Genomic DNA, 19,795 nt, shown 5'->3' with positions numbered 1-19,795 from the left:
AACAGAACTAGCAGTCTTGACTTCACTAGTAAAATTAAATACAATAGCGTAACAGTAATATATAACATCTTAGTAAAATGTCTATACATCCTCCAACTGGGAGGGTCTTGATGGCCATCCTCATATGAAAATCACCCTTCAGGTGAGACCAATGGTCCATTTTCCATATGAGGCCAGCCATCACAGCGGGATGTACCAAAGCAGCCCATAATAGGGAGGGACCACCCACCTGCTAATCGTCATTAAGAACCTGTTGCAACACTCGTCTGCCAAAAGAGGCATCGGCAGAGGCATAACGATCTATTTTATAATGCCTTATAAATGAGTGTGGGGTAGACCAAACAGCAGCCCTGCAAATATCAGCAACAGGAGCATTAGTAGCAAAAGCAGCCGAACTGGCAGCTGACCTAGTAGAATGAGCTGTTATACTAGCTGGAACTGGCAACTTAAGGGACTCATATGCTAAGGTAATACATGCCCTTAACCAACGGGATAAGGTAGAATTGGTTACTTTATGCCCCATAGACCTTGGATGAAAGGATACAAACAGAGACTCCGTTCGTCGAATCTCCTGGGTCCTAGACAGGTAGGTCTTGAGAGCCCTCCGAACATCCAACGAATGCCAAGCCTTCTCTAGAGAATGAGTGGGGTTTGGGCAAAACGAAGGGAGCACAATGTCCTGATTGCAATGAAAAACTGAATTGACCTTGGGACGGAAGGAAGGATCAGTTTTCAACACAACAGAGTCCTTGTGAAAGACACAGAGATGGCGGGCAGAAGACAATGCGCCCAGTTCCGAAACCCGTCTGGCAGAAGTGATGGCGACCAGGAACAAGACCTTGAAGGACAGTAGATGTAAAGGCACAGTCCTAAGGAGTTCAAACGGAGGGCGTTGTAAAGCTTGGAGGACCTTGGACAGACTCCATGAGGGAAAACGGTGAACTACGGCAGGTGAACATAAAGTAATGCCTCTGAGGAAGCGCTTAATGAACGGATGTGAGGAAATAGGGGCACCAGTGGAGGACACTGAGAGAATGGACGACAGAGTGGACGCATGTCGATGTAGAGTATTGGGTCTGAGTCCCATCATAAAGCCGCTATGGAGATATTGCAGCACCTGATGCATAGTGGCCTGGAATGGATCGCAGTGGTGAGACTGGCACCACTTGGAGAAAGCCACCCAAGTATGTTGATAAATACGGGTGGTAGATGGTCGTCTCGAGGCTAAGATAATATCAATAACAGCGTCAGACAGGCCAGCCGACCTCAAATGTCCCCGTTCAAATGCCACGCTGTTAGATTGAGCCAAGTGGGGTCCTGATGCCATACTGGACCTTGGGAGAGAAGATCTGGCCTGACTGGCAGTGTCCAAGGATCCATCACCGACATTGCAAGAAGATCTGAGAACCACGGTCAACGTGGCCAATATGGTGCTATCAGAACCAACTATGCCCTCTCGGTTCGCGCCTTCCTCAAGGTTTTGGCTAACAATGGTATGGGGGGAAAGGCGTACAAGAGACCGTCTGGCCACGGTGTTGTCAGAGCATCCACTGCTTCCGCTGTTGAGTCCAGGTATCGGGCAAAGTACCTGGGAAGCTGGTAATTGCGACTGGCAGCAAACAGGTCGATTGAAAAGACGCCGAACCGATGCTGGAGATGATGGAAAATGGTCGGATGAAGTTTCCATTCTCCCGGAAAGACCTGTTGTCTGCTGAGCCAGTCTGCTGTCACATTCCAAATCCCTCTGAGATGCTCTGCTTTTAGGGATTGTAGATGTTGTTCTGCCCAGACAAAGATGAGGGAAGCTAGGTCCTGCAGAGGACGGGACCTGGTGCCCCCGTCTGTTCAAATGTGACTTTACACACGTGTTGTCCATTCGAATGAGGACATGGTCCAAAGGGAACAGAGACTGAAAATGAAGTAGAGCTAAGTGGACCGCCTTGAGCTCCAGCCAGTTGATGCTCTGAGTCTGCTCTTCTGTGGACCAGAGCCCCTGAACGTACTGGGAGTTGCAGTGTGCTCCCCAGCCCATGAGACTGGCATCCGTGGTGACAACGGTCCTGCGTGGTTCCCTGAACGGAGTGCCCCTGGAAAGATGTTGGACCCTCGTCCACCAGTGGAATGAAAGGCACAGTGCGGGGCTCAGAGGAACTGTGCAATGATTGGAGTTGGCAATGTCCTGTTGAAAAGGCAACAAAGCCCACTGAAGGTGGCGAGAGTGGGCTCGAGCCCATGGCACAATATGGATGGTAGAGATGAACATTCCGAGCGCCCTGGCTAGAAGCATGACGTCTGCGGTTGTTTGATGCATCAAGGACCCCGCGATGTTTGTGATGGCAGTTATGCGATCTGGAGACAGAAACACCATCGCCTGCAGAGTGTCCAACATCGCCCCTAGATGGAGTAAGCATTGGGTTGGTTGAAAATGGCTTTTGTCGAAGTTGACAAGCCAGCCATAGGCCTGCAAAACATTGAGGGTGAGCGTTAAATGACGATGAGCTAGCTCCTCAGAGCTTGATCGTATTAAAATATCGTCCAGATATGGGTAGAGATGGACCCCTTGAATCCGGAGGTAAGCCACTAAGGTGAGAAGCACTTTGGTAAATACTCTCAGAGCAGAGGAGAGGCCGAACGGCATCGCTCTATATTGAAAATGGTGGGGGCCAAAAGCAAACCGAAGGAACTTTCTGTGGGCTATGCAAATGGGCACATGGAGATACGCTTCCTTTAGGTCGATAGAAACCAGGAAGTCTTGCAGGCTTTCAGTAATGGAGTGGAGTGATTCCATTTTGAATCTGCGGTATGTTACAAAACGGACGAACTTGAGATCCAATACCGCCCTCCATGACAAATCTCGTTTGGGCACAGCAAATAGGAGGGAGTACACCCCTTCCGACCTCTCTGTTGTAGGGACTGGCTCTATCGCCGCTATGTCCAAGAGGTGATGAATAGCTGTCTGCATGATGCTGTGCCTTGTCGGTGCCCTGGGGCAAGGGGATAGATGGAATTTGTCTGGTGGGGTCGCCCAAAACTCTTATCGCATAGCCTGAACAAAAGATGTCCCTGATCCAAGCGACCTTAGTCAGACGCAGCCACTGGTCTCCAAACATAAGCAGTCTGCCACCAACAGGTAGTGCATTAGTACTGTTTGCGTTGGTGAGACCCTCCCCTATATGAGGACGAAGAGGAACCTCTGCGCCCTTGGTACTGACCTCTGCCCTGGAAACGTCGGTTCCAGGTTCCCCTGAAGGGACTGGAGTCATAGGATCGGAAGTCGTGGCCTCGTTCTCCTGGCCGCGTTCCTCGAAAGGGCTGGTTAGTGCGGAAGGAGGGAAATCGGCTGAAAGGCCTATGATCGATGTTCTTGACAGTGGCCAAAACCGGTTTGTGAGAATCTTTGGGATCAACCAGCACTGCCTTTAGAGCTTCCTCGCCAAAGAGCAAAGTTCCAGAGTAAGGTGCCCTAGAGAAATTCACTCTGGCCGTAGAGTCAGCTTGCCAGTGGCGAAGCCAGAGGGTCCGGCGAGCGACTATCTGAGCCGTCATGGCTCGTGCCCCCAGTTGAATGGCATCCAAAGTGGCATCAGCTACAAACGCCGCTGTCTTGCGCAACTTTATCAGTGACCTTCTGAGAGAAACAGGATCAGGGTTAGGGTTCTCTAGAAGATCATCCAGCCACATCATTGCTGCCCTGGAGAAGACAGAAGCTGATGCGGAGGCTCGCATGGAGAAAGCAGTGGCCTCATGATTTTTGTGGAGAACAAAGTCTAATCGTCGCTCAGTAGCATCCTTTAGTTGGGATTCTCCTTCCCTAGGCAAAAGAGATCGCGAAACTAGGCTAGCGATCGGCTCGTCTATGCCGGGAACAGCCAGCCTCGTGGCAAAGTCAGGAGCTAGACAGTAAAGTTTGTCAGCCAGGTTCTTGAAGCGACGAGTTTGGAATGGATAAAACCATTCTTCGGTGGCCAGCTTAGCAATGGGATCCGGCACCGGGACGTAATGCTCAGTAGGTGCAGGGGATTTGAGAACCCTGGCCCCTTTAATAGCTGGAGCGGCAGCTGTTGGGGGCGCAGCTTGGAGACCAAGAGTGTTAACTACCCTGCGAGCTAGAGGCTGATAGTCTGAGGCATTAAACAGGCAATACGATGTATCCTCCTCATGTTCCGAATAGTCACTCCATTCGTCTCCTTCAGCATGATCAGCAAAGGGTGACTCCTCCCCATACGAAGTGTCATCAATACATCTGCCTCTAGCTACATTAAAAGGATTTGGGGAGCAGGAAGGATGTGCCGCATGACCTACATATTGGTCCATAGTGTGTTGAGGTATGGTGGGAACTTGTGGTGGTGACTGCATTTGAGTGAAAAATGACAGCATGCCCTGAAGTTGTGAAAGAAACTCGTGAGACAGCTGCAGTCCCGTTGAGGCAGATGGTTGTGCCTGAGTAGGTGGCTCAGTGGGCTGTGACGTAGGATAAGCCCTGGGCGGCAATATGGAAGGAGGCTGGCTAAGTGTTGGTTGAGTAGGAAAACCAGCGAAGTCCTCCTCGTTGGAAGAAGCAGCGGGGGAATGAAATATATCTGTTAGCTGTTCCTGGACTGCTGTGGTGGGAGTCGGAACAGAAGCATAGCGTGGGCGCTTGGGTTTGCTGTGGCTGGAAAGATGTTTAGTCTTAGCCAGTGCTTTGGCATGCTTAGTCTTAGTTGCCTTAGATGGTTGTGGCTTGGCTGTCTGAGACATGTCTGGCTGTTCCACCATCTTATATTCACTATGGGTGCGGTACACGGCCACAGCGGGGGCAGAATGTAGAGACCCAAACAGGCGCAGTACACGACCACAGAGGGGGTAGAATGCACTGGCAGATGGCTGAGTACACGGCCACAGAGGGGGCAGAATGTACGATGGCAACACCGTCTATATAATGCAGACTAGACTTCAGGCTTGGTACACGGCCACAGAGGGGGCAGAATGTACGAGGTAACAGCGTCAATATAATGCAGTCTAGACTTGAGGCTTGGTACACGGCCACAGAGGGGGCAGAATGTACAGTGTAGACCGCCCTAGTACACGGCCACAGAGGGGGCAGAATGTACAGTGCAAATGAGTTGTTGTTCAGTACAGGAGCAACTGGCTGGGCGACGGCCACGAGTTGAGCAGAATGTACAGTTCAAACAGTATCAGCCGCCTTAGTACACAGTCTTGATGTAACAGAGGAGGTGCGTTCAATAGCTGCAGAGGGCCAAATGTAGCAATAGGCAGCCGTGTAAGCCAGTGAGGGTGGAACTCTTGTAGAGCTAAATAGTCCTATCTGAAAACTCACATACAAGAAAGCCTCCTCAAGGTACAAAACCCCTTTTATTTAGTGCAGGACAGGCTAAACAAAAAGGGCGGGGAAAAACAGGACAAACAAAATGGTGCCCGTAAAGGGAGCGGGAAAAGGAACACTCAAAATGGCGGAGGCAGAGGAGTAATGGCGGACGCTGAGGTGCGGCAGCGAACTGACCAAAAGAAACTGTCTAACAGTCTCAAGAACGGGCGATAGCCGTGTCTAAAAGGCGCGATCGCGGCTCGTAATAGGGAGCACCGTAGTAGCTGAGGAGCAGCCACCGCCGCCGACTGCCGAGACTTTCGCGGCGAGAACTTAAAGCCACAAGTCTGGGTGCTACAGCCAGGAATGAGAAGCAGTTTGGCGGAAAAAAAGTCTCCAAGGTGAGAGCCGCAGCCGCAGGCTCCCGAAGTGAATTGTAAAGGAACGTCCGTGAGGCAAAAAACGCTGCGGCAGAGCTCGGGAAGGCAGAGAAATAAACGGTCTCCTGGGGAATCAACGAGGGGTAAAGCAGGGAGCTGCAGCCGCAAGCTCCCGCTAAGAGTGGAGAGAACCGCAGCCGCGGTCTCTCTCAGATCTGAGGCTAAAAAGCTGGGTAAAGAAAAAACGTCCCGGGTAAGGGAGAACCCCCCCCAAGGGAATTCCCTGGGAATTTCAAACAAAACAGTGTCGAATACTAGACAGAGGGAAGGGAAGCACTGGGATACACAAAAAACGACAACACCTTCACACCCTGTCAGACAAATACAAACAAACACAAAAGACTTAGCTAAATGCTACGCTATAGAAATCTCATTCTTGTTCGTACGAAGGCAAGAATGAACTGGAGAGTGGGAGGGGTCTGACGCCCCTAGTCTTGACTTCAAAAACATTCTTGCCTTCGCACGATAGGTGGAGCTAATACCCGCTGTGATGGCCGGCCTCATATGGAAAATATCCTTCCAAATAACTAAAACAGTAAATATAACCGCATGAGGGAAACATCCAAATATTTTACTTTTAAGGATTCAGGAGCCTACAATATTAGCTCACACATACAATAGTTCTATTATGAGGCATGGAGTGGTATCCAACTAACTAGTTCCATCAGTGCACAGATTTCTACTTGTACAATGGATTACCCCTTTCTTGTGCCCCCATGTAGCCCCTAAATCTGTTCTGGAGTTCCTCTAACCCTCTGGAGGAAATTTGGGGAGTGTGTGCAAGGAGAGGAGGGTGGAGTTTCTGTTCTGCAGCACAAATCCTTGTGCTGGCGGAATGACTTAGTTGGATACCACCCCATTGCTAACTGTTTCTCACCCACCCTTCAGAAAGGGCAGCATGTGAAAGAATAAAGAATATGTGTGAAAAATATATACATTTCTGAAGCTGAACACTCAAAGCCCATTCTGTTAGTAAGTGGGAAGAATAACACTCAATACACTGTCAAAGAAATTTCTTTCAGACTGCATTTTCTGCTGCCATGTATAAGAAAAACCTTTTGGATCAGACGAAAGATCCACCTAGTCCAGCATCTCATCTCTCACAGTGGCCAACAGTTGCCCATGGGGAGCCCACAAGTGGGACTTGAGGGCAAAATCCCTCCCTACTATTGTTGCCCATCAACTGTCAACATACTGCCTCTGAACCTAGAGGTTCCATGAAGAGCCATCCATGACTAGTTGCCACTGATAGACGTATCATCCATGAATTTGACTAATTTCTCCTTTTAATGCCTGTTGAACTAGCAACTATCACAACAATTTATGGCAATAGTATGTTGTATACTAAATTACATTTTAGGCATGATTTTACCGCTCAACTATCCCTTTAATAAAACAAATACAGAAGCAAATTTAGGCACAGCTACTTGCTGCCCATGAAGCAATACCCTACATTTTTGTAGGCCATTTGCTCTTTATAATATTAGCATTCTGAAGGCTGTACACTATCCGTTTAGAGTGGAAGAGCACATCTCCCTTTATTTATTTAAAGCTGTGAACAAGAGGATGGTGTGTGTGAGTGAGTGAGGGGGGGAGGTGTTATTTGGAAAGACCCACTGGCTCCTTCTCGATTACTGAAATTCATGTGATTTAATGTCTGGCTTAAATCTACGTATTTTAATGCTAATAATGCAAGATTTCAACATTTTGTAATATGAGTCTTTTAAATAAGTTACTGTTTATCATTCCAATAATATGCATCATTAGCTAGAGGGATCTACAGTTTTATTGTTCCTGGTACAAACATGATGCTGTGCGGTCTGAAAGGAAAAAAAGACATTTATTCTCTATTTCAGTAATCTCACATAATGAAAGCCTATACATAATAATATACAGAGTTATTACCCACTGAAATTAATGTTGTTTATCGTGGAGGAAAAAAGTGACTACATTCACAGAAGTACACAACTGTGCTGCAAAGTACTGCTAAAGTAGATAAGATGCTGAGGGTCTCAAATCAAAGATCCTAGTAGTCAAGACTGAACACCTAGCCTCACTTTGTAAACATATATCTACACTGCTCTTTCACACCAAAGAGTATCAGTATTGATGTCAATGTTGTCAGGCACATTTTAAAGTTGTTTAGGAGCTAAGACTGTACTTCTAATTTCCTCCAGGACACATTTCAGGTGTTTTGTATATGAAACATTTTTTTTCTGGAAAGCACAAGTATATTGAAAGAACTATGGAAAATTAATTTCAGCTTACCTTTGATTGTATTGTTCTTAAGTTAACCATGTGCATATCACAGGGCATGGATGAAATTAGTGGAGAAAAGGTATTAACCAGTGACTGTATACTGTTGTCTGCATAGGTAATCATTGGAATCATAGGATGATTTATGAAAGATGATGTTATGTGACTTAGGAGAGAAGGATAGCTGACTGATGACTTTTCTTCTTTCTATTAAAAAAGATGATCGTAGTAAACTATTTGCAGATGTGGTACACTGAGCATATTTGCATCCAATTATATTGATACATGAACCTGTGAATAAAACTAAATGGCTACAGGTCATTTATCTGTGCCCAAAGTACAACTGTAATTTAAAGTCAGCAAGGCCCCAAAAGATGCAGCAAAATGTTTTAGTCCACTTCCTTTATTACCATAAAGAGACATAAAGGTCCATCCAAAAGAAATTATGACACTATTAGGGCAAAGAATTTTACCAACTGATCCCTGCTTTAGTGCATTGTGTGTGGTTCCTCTCTCATATATAATTATTTAGTATTTAGGAGTATTTAGCAGATCTATTGGGGGCCTAAATGCACATCCCAAAGGAATAAGTTCTTCATCATTCATTTTCTCAGTGGAGGTCTTTTGCATCCCTCCATCATGCCGGTCCCTGCTGGATGAGCGCATGGTAAGCTGTTTTCCTTGTGAAGCTAGCAAACAGGTATCCTTCCTTGATTTACTGGATTTTGGTTTTTTGTGTGTGTTTTGTTTAACCGAGTAACTGGCTTACTGCCTATATCTGGCATTTGTAGCATTATTTTTTTTTTCCAGGCAGTTTTAATAAAGCTTTTAAACTTAATTCCTCCAACCTCAGACTTCCCCGATGTCCTAACAGAACAATCTGTGACTACAACATGCACCAAGGTTACATTTTTCTTTGCAAATAACTTAATATGGAAAATCTGTATCACTTAATACAGAAAATTTGCTAAGTTGTGCATCTGTATGACTTCATTCTATAGCAGATAAATTCCTGAAGCAAATATGAAATATTTCATGTTAGTGTATCAGATCAAGTTCTCAACTATTGTGACTGCTATCCCACTCTCAATGATGGGCCTACAAGTGGCCCCCATTCCACCCATATCACCACAATCACTGTTTCTTCCCCTATAACCGTCTACAGGTAGAAGGTTCCATGTGCTCCTCCTACCAAAAAAGCCTTACAGTGACATCTGATTCCTACAGTTCAACAAGTGGGAGAGTCACCTTTTGCCCATCCACCCCGTTCTACTGGCATTTCTTTGGATTGAACCATTGGTGTTTCCTTAGTAACTAAAATTATAGCAACATAAGAAAGTATATGAACCCTCTAAAAATGGAGGAATAGAAAAACTTTATGACACACTGTGGGTATAATTCAATAACTTAAGTAATTCTAACCCTGAAACACTGAAAGATTATTGTACCAATTAGACATATGGATAATCTCCCAGTAAAATGTATCTATGAAAATTAAGTGTATATATTTTGAGGCTAATACATGCTAAAGTAATATTTAAGATAGTGACATTAAGTATTTGTAAAACTTCTTTTACCATATCTGCTCCATTCCTTTTCTCCAACAGAATTCGGAACAGGTTAGCTGTAATTTTATTATCTTGTACACCTTGTCCTAAGCCTCGATTGTCGTCCTGCATAAGTCGACGATCCATGATGACCTCTAATTGGCCTAAAAACAAACACTGGTATTATTCTGGCTTCACCGTTATGAACTCTTATTAAGTATCTAGATCATGCTGCAACAAGACAACAGATAATGCACCACTGTTCATATACAAGATCGCACGAGAACATTATGTATACAAAATAAAGGTCCATATTCAACTAAATCATTGCACTAGTGGAAGTGAGCACAAGGATTCCCGCTAATGCAGCAGGACTCTCCCTCATCTCTTCCTCCTGCACACACACTCATCTGCTCTGGAGGATCAGGAGAAACCTCAGAACAGCATGGAGGGGAGGTATGGGGAGATTGTATTGTCAAGCAAGCGGAAATGCTTGCCCTGACAAAACAATCTCCTTAGAGCTACGCTGAATACAACCCAATGTTTTAGAGGCACACAAAAGTGAGACACTATTTTAAAGGTTCTGATTCCCATGCGATTAGCTGGGATAAAATACGTACACAAGATTGGAGATTTATAGCTCTCCTAATCTAAAATTTTTGCCCAAAATACTTAGGCAACAGCACTCTGCTTATATTACTGTCCCTTCTGTTTTAGAAAGTCTCTCCATATCTCACTAACTACTCAGAGACTCTTGATGAGCCTCAGAGAATACCATGGAATGTGTATGGGCCTTTGAACTATGTTATGACCACAATATAGTTTATTTTCCAGCATAGCCAGACTTTGGAACTTTCTAATGTTACTTACCACTTTTTAAACTTGCAACTCCGAGAGACTGAGCAGAATGAAGAGTCAAGCGCATCTTGCTATCCTGGACATAAGCCATTGTAGCCATTGGATAAATATTTGCTTGGAGAGGCAATTTGCTCATTGTCTGTCTCGGCTGAATCTACATTATCAAATGTAGTCAAATAATAATAAATAATGTGACTTCAGTGGATAGCAGTCAGAATTTAAATAAGACAAATAGAAAAATAGTTTCTGCTGCATGGTAACTGTGAACACTATGCTACTTTATAAGCGGTCACATTCATGAATAAGTCATCCTAAAATAAGAAGGCTACCATCTCAACCATGTTTTGATTAACAAGTGATAAATCCCAAGTAAGTGCTTTCTACAGGTTACCAAATGACTGCTAAAAATTCTTCTAGAAAATCCAGGCCTGGATGACATATACAAGCAAATAAAGGGGAGAACTGCTTCACTTGGAGGAAGGACACAACGGAGTATGCCTGTAAGATCTGTTTGGTTAAAAAGTGCAGAATAACAAAGACTTTTAAATTGTTGCCTTTAAGAAACAAAAAAAGTGAACAATTAAAAAAATTTTTTATTCACTATTTTTTGTGGGTGTAAGTGTAATGCCTTAAAATTATTTCTCAAGCTTGGCCAATCTGTATTTCTTTCCCTGGAATCAAGCCCATGAATGACAGCTTATAACAACTTATTTTTCTTATAAATATTTTAACACATACACCTGTAAGGGTCACCACTAAATTTGCAGAAGCACCCAGAGGTAAACCTCAGATTATAATGTCCGTGAATGGATGGACTTGTACAGGAGAACATTGTACAACATAGAAATGTGAAGGCCGGGAAAAAACAGAAAAATTCAGGAAGGAAATGTTGGGCTTTCCCCCCCGAACCTTCACATCTCTGCTCCAGCAACTGTGTTTTTATTCTTCTTCATGGTTTTTGAGATTGATTTGGTTTCATGCACTTAAATCTTCTAGTGCATGGATCCATTGCTATTGCTTGAGGTGCAGGTGGCTTCCATCAGGCTGGTGGTCCAACTGCAACCCTATTTGGACAAGGAGAAACTGGCTACAGTAATCTATGCTCTAGTAACCTCAATGTTGGATTATTGCCATTCCCTTTACATGGGGTTGCCTCTGAAACAGCTCAGAAGCTTCAATTAGTGCAGAATGCAGATGCCCAATTGTTGCTGGGTTCAAGGCAAACAGAGCATATAACACCAATCCTGTTCCAGTTACACTGGCTGCCTATATGTTTCTGAACCCAATTCAAAGGACTGGTTTTGACCTTTAAAGCTCTTTCTTTATGGCTCAGAACCCCAATTTCTTCTGGAATGCCTCTCCCAATATGAACCTATTCGAACCCTTCTCCAGGTCCCTCCTCTGAGGGAGGCTCAGAGGGTGGTGATAAGGGAGAGGGTCTTTTCAGTTGTGGCTTCCCATCTGTGGAATACACTCCCCAAAGAGGTCTGCCTGGCACCCTTATTGACATCTTTTTGGTGTCTGATAAAGACTTACCTTTTCTCCCAGGCATTTGATAGACTGAGATGTTGTTTGTTATTAGTATGCTGCCAAAGCATCCTGTAGCTGTATGGGGTGTGTGTGTTTTATTTTTATGGTATATTTGTTCTTTTTAATATTGTTGCAAGTTGTCTGGAGACCTTTGGGTTATCAAGCGACTATTAAATCTAATAATATTACTAATATGCAAGTGCTAGCACACATGTTGCTGCAAATACAGGGAACTCGCTTGAGTGAGGCCTGCTGCAGTCCACCAAGGCTGTGAGTTCCATCAGTAGCCATCACAACTGCACAAACCTAAGGTAACACTGGTTGGTAACTTCCTTCCTAACGGACGTACCTATCAGCTGACCTGATATGGCAATCTATATGTTACAAGACGCACACACCAATATGGGGACAGATATATCGTAAGTGGAACAAAGAGGGTGCATTTCTTCATCAAAGTAGGATAAAAGTGAGTGGAATAACAAACGGAATGAGAATGGTGAGAAGAGCTGAGCAATATTTAAAATTTCCATCCAGCCTATGCAAACAAGAAAAACAATTAAAATTGTTCCAAATTTCAAATAAAGGTACCCAATTAAAAATCTGAATAAATGTTAGCAATTACAAAAACAACCCGTTCTGAAACATATAACATTACCCATTGTGTTTGAATTAAAGCATGAGATTTACCTGGTATCCATTGAGGTCAGTGTAAAATCTGTTATGGCTTTCTATATCAGATGAAATCCTCATTGCAATCTCACGATTGTATTCTCCTCTAATGTCCACAATATTGGATACCTCAAGGGATTGGCCTTCTAGTCCTACATATAAAAAGTGGTTCAATAATTTCCCAATACTAGGTCATCATACCCATGACCCTAAGTGATAAGCAACCAGTCAACTGCACCATAAGCCCATCTTTGCAATTCACCTGCAGCCACATACAGAAAGATATCTTACATTTCTGTATCAGTTGACACCCCTACAGCTGCACATCCTGCTCTAGAAGAGTGGAGCCAAGAGACAGAAGTTGGAAGCTGCCATTTATTATACATGCTATTAACTGGGCACATGTTGCTGTTATTGGAGAGTAAGTGTAGGGTTTTTTCTTTCCACAGTAATGATGGATTGTGCCTGAATTCAGAAAAGTTCTGTTTCTGTAGTCACACCCCTTATGCATCCTCGTGTTCCTCCAGCCAGTAAATCTAAGAGTTATGAGCATGCGAGGATAGCCCTTTTGCTTTTTTTGGTACATAATGTCTAGTATCCCCAAATTCTAATCTTGTGGGAGTATAGAAGATTAGAAGTTAGATGAGAGGAACTATGAAACCCCACGGCCGTGACGATTATCCCTGACTCCCTTTGCTATCTACCATATCTCTCCTCTGAACTAAGCTCACAAAGTGAAAGTTCACACTGGTTAGAGTGCACAACAGATCTTTCCAAAACCAACCCCTCCTCCTTCACACAGAAACAGGGATGATGCTCGTACAAATGTCACACAAATGAAAATATTGCGGATCCATTCCAAATATTTCACAAAAGTTGGGGGGGGGGTTGTGGTAGAGGAGAAAGCCTTTTTTTGCACACTACTCCAAAATTCTAGCTGAATAATGATAGCATTCTGTGGCAGCATACTATTTTTGTTTTAAAAAATCCCTAGCTACCATAGCACTATAAATGTTAAGTGCAGAAGGATGCTATATAAGGAAAATCAACTATATTCAACTATACGCACAACAAAGATTCAAACCTTAAAAAAACCTTAATTGCACAGCTATATTTTGTACTGATATCTTACCATGAACTTTGTAGAGTCGTACTGTATGTGCCAAATGATGAAAAAATGTTGTAACTTCAGAAAAAATCCTCCCATGTGTAACTCGTATGATAGGTGGATCAGAGAAAACATAGGGCTGCAGAAAGACAAACGCAAAAATACATTAGTACTTCCTACAGAAGCATATCACTCACATACCCTCTTTCACCGTATCTGTGAAATGTCTTGAAACAACTTTAAGTTGAATTTGAAAATATTGTTTATGAGAGATGAATTTTAAGAAACATTTCTCCCATTACAGATCTCTCATGCTTCGACAAAGGGCATATGAAGCTATATGAACAAAGCGTAATTGTTGTGTCATTACAAGGAGTCCCAACAGTTACTTACCAACATTTGATGGTAATTGCATAGTTTCCCTCCTTCTAACACAGCATCTTCTAAAGTTCAGGCATTTTTATTTATTTTTGGAAATTCTAAAAATCCAAGAAAACTAAGGGCGGTATCCAACTAATGTGTCCCATCAGTGCAAGGATTTCCACTTGCGCAAGAGGATTTCCTTCCCTTCCTCCCGCACCCTTCCCAAATCTGCTCCAGAGGGTTGGGGAAACCCTTGGAACAGATTTATGGGGCACACAGGAGGAGGAGAGGGGGGAAGTTCAAGCAGAAATCCTTGTGCTGATGGAACCATGACTTAGTGCTACTTTGGATACAACCCTAAGCTGTTGTATGCGCCATCATACAGGTTGTTTATTATATCATGAGTCAGATAAGCTTATTTGCTATTATCCATATATAAAATAAATATATGTGGCTACTGGAAAGACAGCTTTCTGTGTGGCAACATCCTAGTATGTCCTCTCCAAAAAAGCTTACTTGGGACCTTTTCTTTTGTTGTACCTGCACCAGGTGAAAACTTGTTTTAGTGTTCTGAACCACCACTTATATGTTGTGCTTGTTTTTTCCTCCTTGCTGTAATTTTTATTATGCAAATTGTTATGATCCCTGTAGATCAGGGACCCCATCTTCTTTACAGGTCAAATCACCTGATATCAGGTGATAGGGCACTTTGAAGTTCCGACAATTGTGCCCCACACAGGACTTGTAAAGAGTCATGTACAGTGCTCTGAAGTGCCACCAATCAGCTGATAATTGGTGCTTCAATGCACCACATAAGGCTCTTTGCATGCAAATAGCTGTGCTTAATTCTTTGCAAACCCCTAAAAGGATTGGCTATGGAGTTCCCCATGGGAACTATGTAGTGCACCCAATCCCAGGAAGCATGAAGTCACCGCCGCTTTCAACTAGGATTGGCTGGGCTTTGAAGTTCCCCATGGGGAACTATGTAGCACAGCTGATGCCAGCTGGCTTGCTTTCATCACCAGTTAGCTGATTCGCAGTGATAGAAAGCCTCTCTTACCAATACACAACTAGGAGTGCACTTTAAAGGTTCTCAATTGTGCACTGGCAGCCACATCTCCACCTGCCCTTCACATTAGGTTACATATGACATCAGGTATAGGGAAGGTGGGAATGGTTTTGGGGAAAACAGCCTCATGTGTCAGGTCTAATTAGGCCCTTAGGTTGGCAGTCCCACACTCCAGTTGTAGATCATTGTTTCCAAAATATTTGGTATCTACAACTTTCCTTTAGTTAAAAATGAAGGCGCATTTCACTATCCACCCAAAGGATTGTAGGTTGGGTCCAGAGCTGCCCTTCCACAAATGGAAACGTTCCTTAACTTTATGGAAGGGACTGCACTCCAGTGCAGACAGCTTGGAGAAAGGGGAAGGCAAGGAAATTTTCCATGGTTTCCTCTTCTCCTCACACCATGCTTATTACACCCAGTTTCCCCAATCCTCCACAGCAGATTTTCAAGCAGCATAAGGGGCTGCAGGATGAAGGAGCAATCAGCTAAAAAAACCCTGCTCCTGTTTCTTCCAGCAACAGCATTTCTGGATTAAGCCTATTTTTTTCCTGATACATATTACATGACATGATAAAATATTCTTGATCAGCTCCAAGAACAATGAGCAGACAATCTTGTTACAACTATAAGATATGCGAATAATGGCTCTCAAGATATTCATAGACCCCCTCTTCCCAGTCAGTCTTGGGTTGCTTTTTTCAGCCGGTGCTTTTCTGGTAGGTCATGAAGTTTTCTGCTAGCAGAAGGCCACCCTCAGATCCAAGACAATGTCTACACGCTTTTCCACTCTTCAATATACCCCTAACACAAGGCTATTCTGACTGTAGTAATATTACCTTGGCCTCTCCATCTGGTAAGAAGAGATAAGCTCCACTCTTATCTCTGTTACTTGTAGTTCCATACCAAACAAATTCCAGCTTGACATGATGGTTTTTATTTTTTTCTTTTGTATTTACTTTCTAAAGAAAAATAATAATAATGAGACTGATATTCCAATTTGTTTCAATATCAAAACATTTTAAATAGTTAAACACACATACCTCCAGAAGCCCAGAATTGCCAGAGAACCAGACTTTCACGTAAGAGTTCTCTAACATAATCTCATCCAGAGCATTCTGTATCTGTTTAACATTGAAAATTCTATAGGGCTTGACTAATTTAGCTTTATCATTGTGATACAGATTATAGTCAGCCAATACAGTTTCAGAACTCAGACCCTCCAGAAGCTGGTACACTCCAAAACCCAAAGGTGGTACACGAGCCAAGAAAGAGATCTGGCGAGTGAAGGGAAAGAAATGTTATTTTTCCAATATTAAGAACAAGCATTCAAGCACAAACCAAATTATTTGGCTCTCAAAGGACCACTTATACTGAGTTCCTAAACTCACAACAGTGCTAGCAACTATTTTCTAATCAAAGCCAACAACCTTGTTATGAACAGACTTGTGAAAATAATGTTACTCAAGAGAACTACTTCTCACATTAGCACAATTCTTTTCAGTTTATTACATCCACAGCTTTCCCTAAAATAAAGGAGCAGCTAGGGTAGAATATTAGCTACAATGGCTGCCTTTCAAATAAATTGCCTTTTGTCAAAGATTTCACTACATCAATTTCTCCTCATTATTTTTCTCTATTCTAAGAAATACAGAGGTAAAAGATTTTGATTACATTAAGTTTGATCAACTCAAACAGCAGTAAATCAACCCAAAATATTTTAGATGAACAAACCATCCTTATTTTAATGCTTGTATGTACTCTTACTTCTACATATAAAGAATACTAAATGAACTGCAATAATTTTCTTTGAAGTGCTACCAGCATGTGTGAATCAAGTGCCTTCAATTGTGTTCATTTTGCCTAACTGATTATGTGAAGGGAAATTAAGGGTGCTTATTTATTTTTCAAGCAAAAGACAAAAAGGGAAATCAAGAAGAAATATATTTTCACATGCTCAAACTCCACAATTGCATCCCCTCAGTAACTTTTATATTTCAGCAGTTTCTGAAAAAATATTTTCATTCTGCACCTTTAAGAATTGTTACAAAAAGCATATGGATTATATCAGAAACAGAGAAAATGTTGATAGAACTTTCTAGGGCTACAATCATATACCCATTTTCTTAAGAGTAAATCCTAATAAACTCAAGAGGGTTTACTTCCAAGTAAGCATACATACAGCAGGAGTTCTGTGCACCTTCAGAGTTTCAGAAGGTGAACTTGGGACACTGAGTATCTCTTTACTATTTGTAAGGGTATAAACAGTGAAATCCCAAACTAAGTTTATCATTTGAATGTTTTAAGACATTCCCAAAGATATTATCTAGCAACAGTCGTAAATCATGACTGAATTCTAATTTTCTTTATTTTGTGATTTGTATAATTTTCAACTACTTCCCACATACAAAAACGTAACATGCTTGTTCAGTACATAATTCATAGATGTATTATAAATAGCTTGCCTGGTATGCATCATATGATATTTTAGCAGTTTCATCCCATACTGCAGTCAGCTGAACCACAACTGGCCTTCCAAAAGGAGACAATACTTTAACTTTAGGGGTATTTACGTAGACTGAAACCACTGATGAGCGTTCTTGTTCTGTAGGATTATAAATCAAAAGGTACCTGCAAGAAATGTTGCCAGATCTTTACAAAAACAAAATAATTTGATCAAAGATCAAATCTGTTTCACCTAAATTAAATTACCAGGATAGGAAATCATACTGAGAAAACATTAAAAATATAAGCAGAACACATTTACTATGTTGGATATTAGAAACAGTGTTTCGTAAGGATACTTTTGAAGGGAACATACTGAAAAGAAGTTGTAGGCAAATCTTTCTTCAAGATAAATCTGTTCATTAGCCAGCAACCTAAATGTTTTACTTCTGAAGTCTCAAGATAAATTTTTAATGCTGTTCTAAGTTTAAAAAATGTTGTGTAAAAAGCATATGAAACTTCTTGTAATCACTCAATATCATTGGGTTGGATTCAGGTGAGCTTCCCCCATTGGAGGAAATGTTCTCCATCAATTTTTTCAGATCCCACCTATTCTTTTTGTATTATCTGCAAAACAGTGAGAATTACCCCAACAAACAATGCCAACAGTTCTAGCTGAATCGAAGGCATATCTAGACAGATGTTATTTCTTTGTCAAAACCAACAATTACTGTAGCATGAAATGATGCAGCTATACCCTAAAATTTGCATTCACACAGATTAGGGGAAAAAAATTCTTTTGCTGTGGGAATGTAATCAAAGGACTGGTATACAGTTTACTAATTTCTTTTCTTACGTGTGCTATCACACTGCAACACTACTTTAATTAACTTAGACAAATTCCTTTGTGAATTTTTGCAGGAACATTTGTAAGCGACATCAGTCAATGTGAATATACTGACCTGACATTTATAAAAAAAGTTGACATTTAAAGAAGGCAACATGTTAAAAGCAAATGAATTACTCTTTCCCTATAAAATGCATCCAGAATCAACCTGGGAACACCAAGAAAAAGAATATTTGTATTGTTGAATATTCAGATTTTCCTATTGTTTGAGTTACTCCCCAGGTTCACTGGCACATGGAATACATGAGTGATCTTATCACAATGGCAGGTATGTATAAGCACCACCCAGTAATTCATCTCAACGCTAGAAAGTACCAGCATGCTTTTTGCTGCACTTTGTTATGAAGCATGGCCTGTCCCAATTATCAAGGTAATACAAAAGGTCAGCATAAAAGCCTTGGTCTTTTTCAGATCAATTGTGTTCCCTGTACAAGCGAGAATGGAACAGACCCTGTATGTTCCAGTGTAGAACTACAGTTGTCCCTAACTTTACACAGATAACGAATTATGAGTCACACCCTTTGCATTTTAACAATACAATCTAGACAACAGATATTAAAAATTATGACCAAGCTCTATGAAATCAAATGACAGGCGAGTCTTAACATATAATTGTTTTTCTGTATATTGTTTCTATGAAGTATAAATTCAACCCATCCATGAAGACAGTATGGAAAAAAGGCTTGCACAGGCTATGTAAATCCTTGGTATTGAAACATTAATTATGCATTTATGAAGTGCCATCTATGTACATTGTGCTTTTCAAGGAATGAGAGGACAGCACCTTACCTTAACGGTGCTTTCAATCTCTAAGGGTTGTATTCTGCTTAGTGCTAAGGAGTTTGTTTGGTCAGCACAAGCATTTCTGCTTGCCTGATGGAAGCATCTCCCTTCTCTTCCCCTCCCCCTACTATTCTGCGGGGTTCTCCCAATCCTCCAGAACAGATTTGAGGAGGGTGCGGGACACATGGGGTAGGAGAGGAGAATGTACCATTGGTCTCACCTGAAATGTGATTTTCATAGGAGTGGGCCATCACTACGGGTAATAGTTCCACCTATCGTGCGAAGGCAAGAATGTTTTTGAAGTCAAGACTAGGGGCGTCAGCCCCTCCCACTCTCCAGTTAATTCGTAGCGAGTCTAAAAAGAGATATCTAAAAATACAAGAACAAGGCCAACAGACCCGCCAGGAAAATAACACAATAGTCGCATGCATAATAACATGACTCTAACATAACAATATAACAGAACTAAAAATCTTGACTTCACTCTTACATTTAAATATAATAGCGTAACAATA

At 42.2% G+C, this 19,795-nt stretch overlaps 1 protein-coding gene across 1 annotated transcript in view; it reads right to left on the bottom strand.

Annotated features, from left to right (window-relative positions):
• Positions 1–19,795, bottom strand: part of MAN2A1 (mannosidase alpha class 2A member 1) — a 90,644-nt gene that overhangs the window by 2,759 nt on the left and 68,090 nt on the right. Inside the window, exons 13-20 of the mRNA XM_061623783.1 lie at positions 17,611–17,776; positions 16,189–16,422; positions 15,985–16,107; positions 13,741–13,855; positions 12,627–12,760; positions 10,422–10,563; positions 9,582–9,715; positions 8,017–8,211 (exon numbers count right to left, since the gene is read on the bottom strand). Of these exons, the coding sequence (XP_061479767.1) occupies positions 8,017–8,211; positions 9,582–9,715; positions 10,422–10,563; positions 12,627–12,760; positions 13,741–13,855; positions 15,985–16,107; positions 16,189–16,422; positions 17,611–17,776 (1,243 nt within the window). The remainder of the gene's footprint in view (positions 1–8,016; positions 8,212–9,581; positions 9,716–10,421; positions 10,564–12,626; positions 12,761–13,740; positions 13,856–15,984; positions 16,108–16,188; positions 16,423–17,610; positions 17,777–19,795) is intronic.

Source organism: Rhineura floridana, chromosome 1, assembly GCF_030035675.1.
Source record: "Rhineura floridana isolate rRhiFlo1 chromosome 1, rRhiFlo1.hap2, whole genome shotgun sequence".
In the NCBI taxonomy this organism is placed as follows: Eukaryota; Metazoa; Chordata; class Lepidosauria; order Squamata; family Rhineuridae; genus Rhineura; species Rhineura floridana.
Note: the sequence above shows the minus strand (reverse complement) of the source record. Positions and strands in the feature narration are given on the sequence as shown.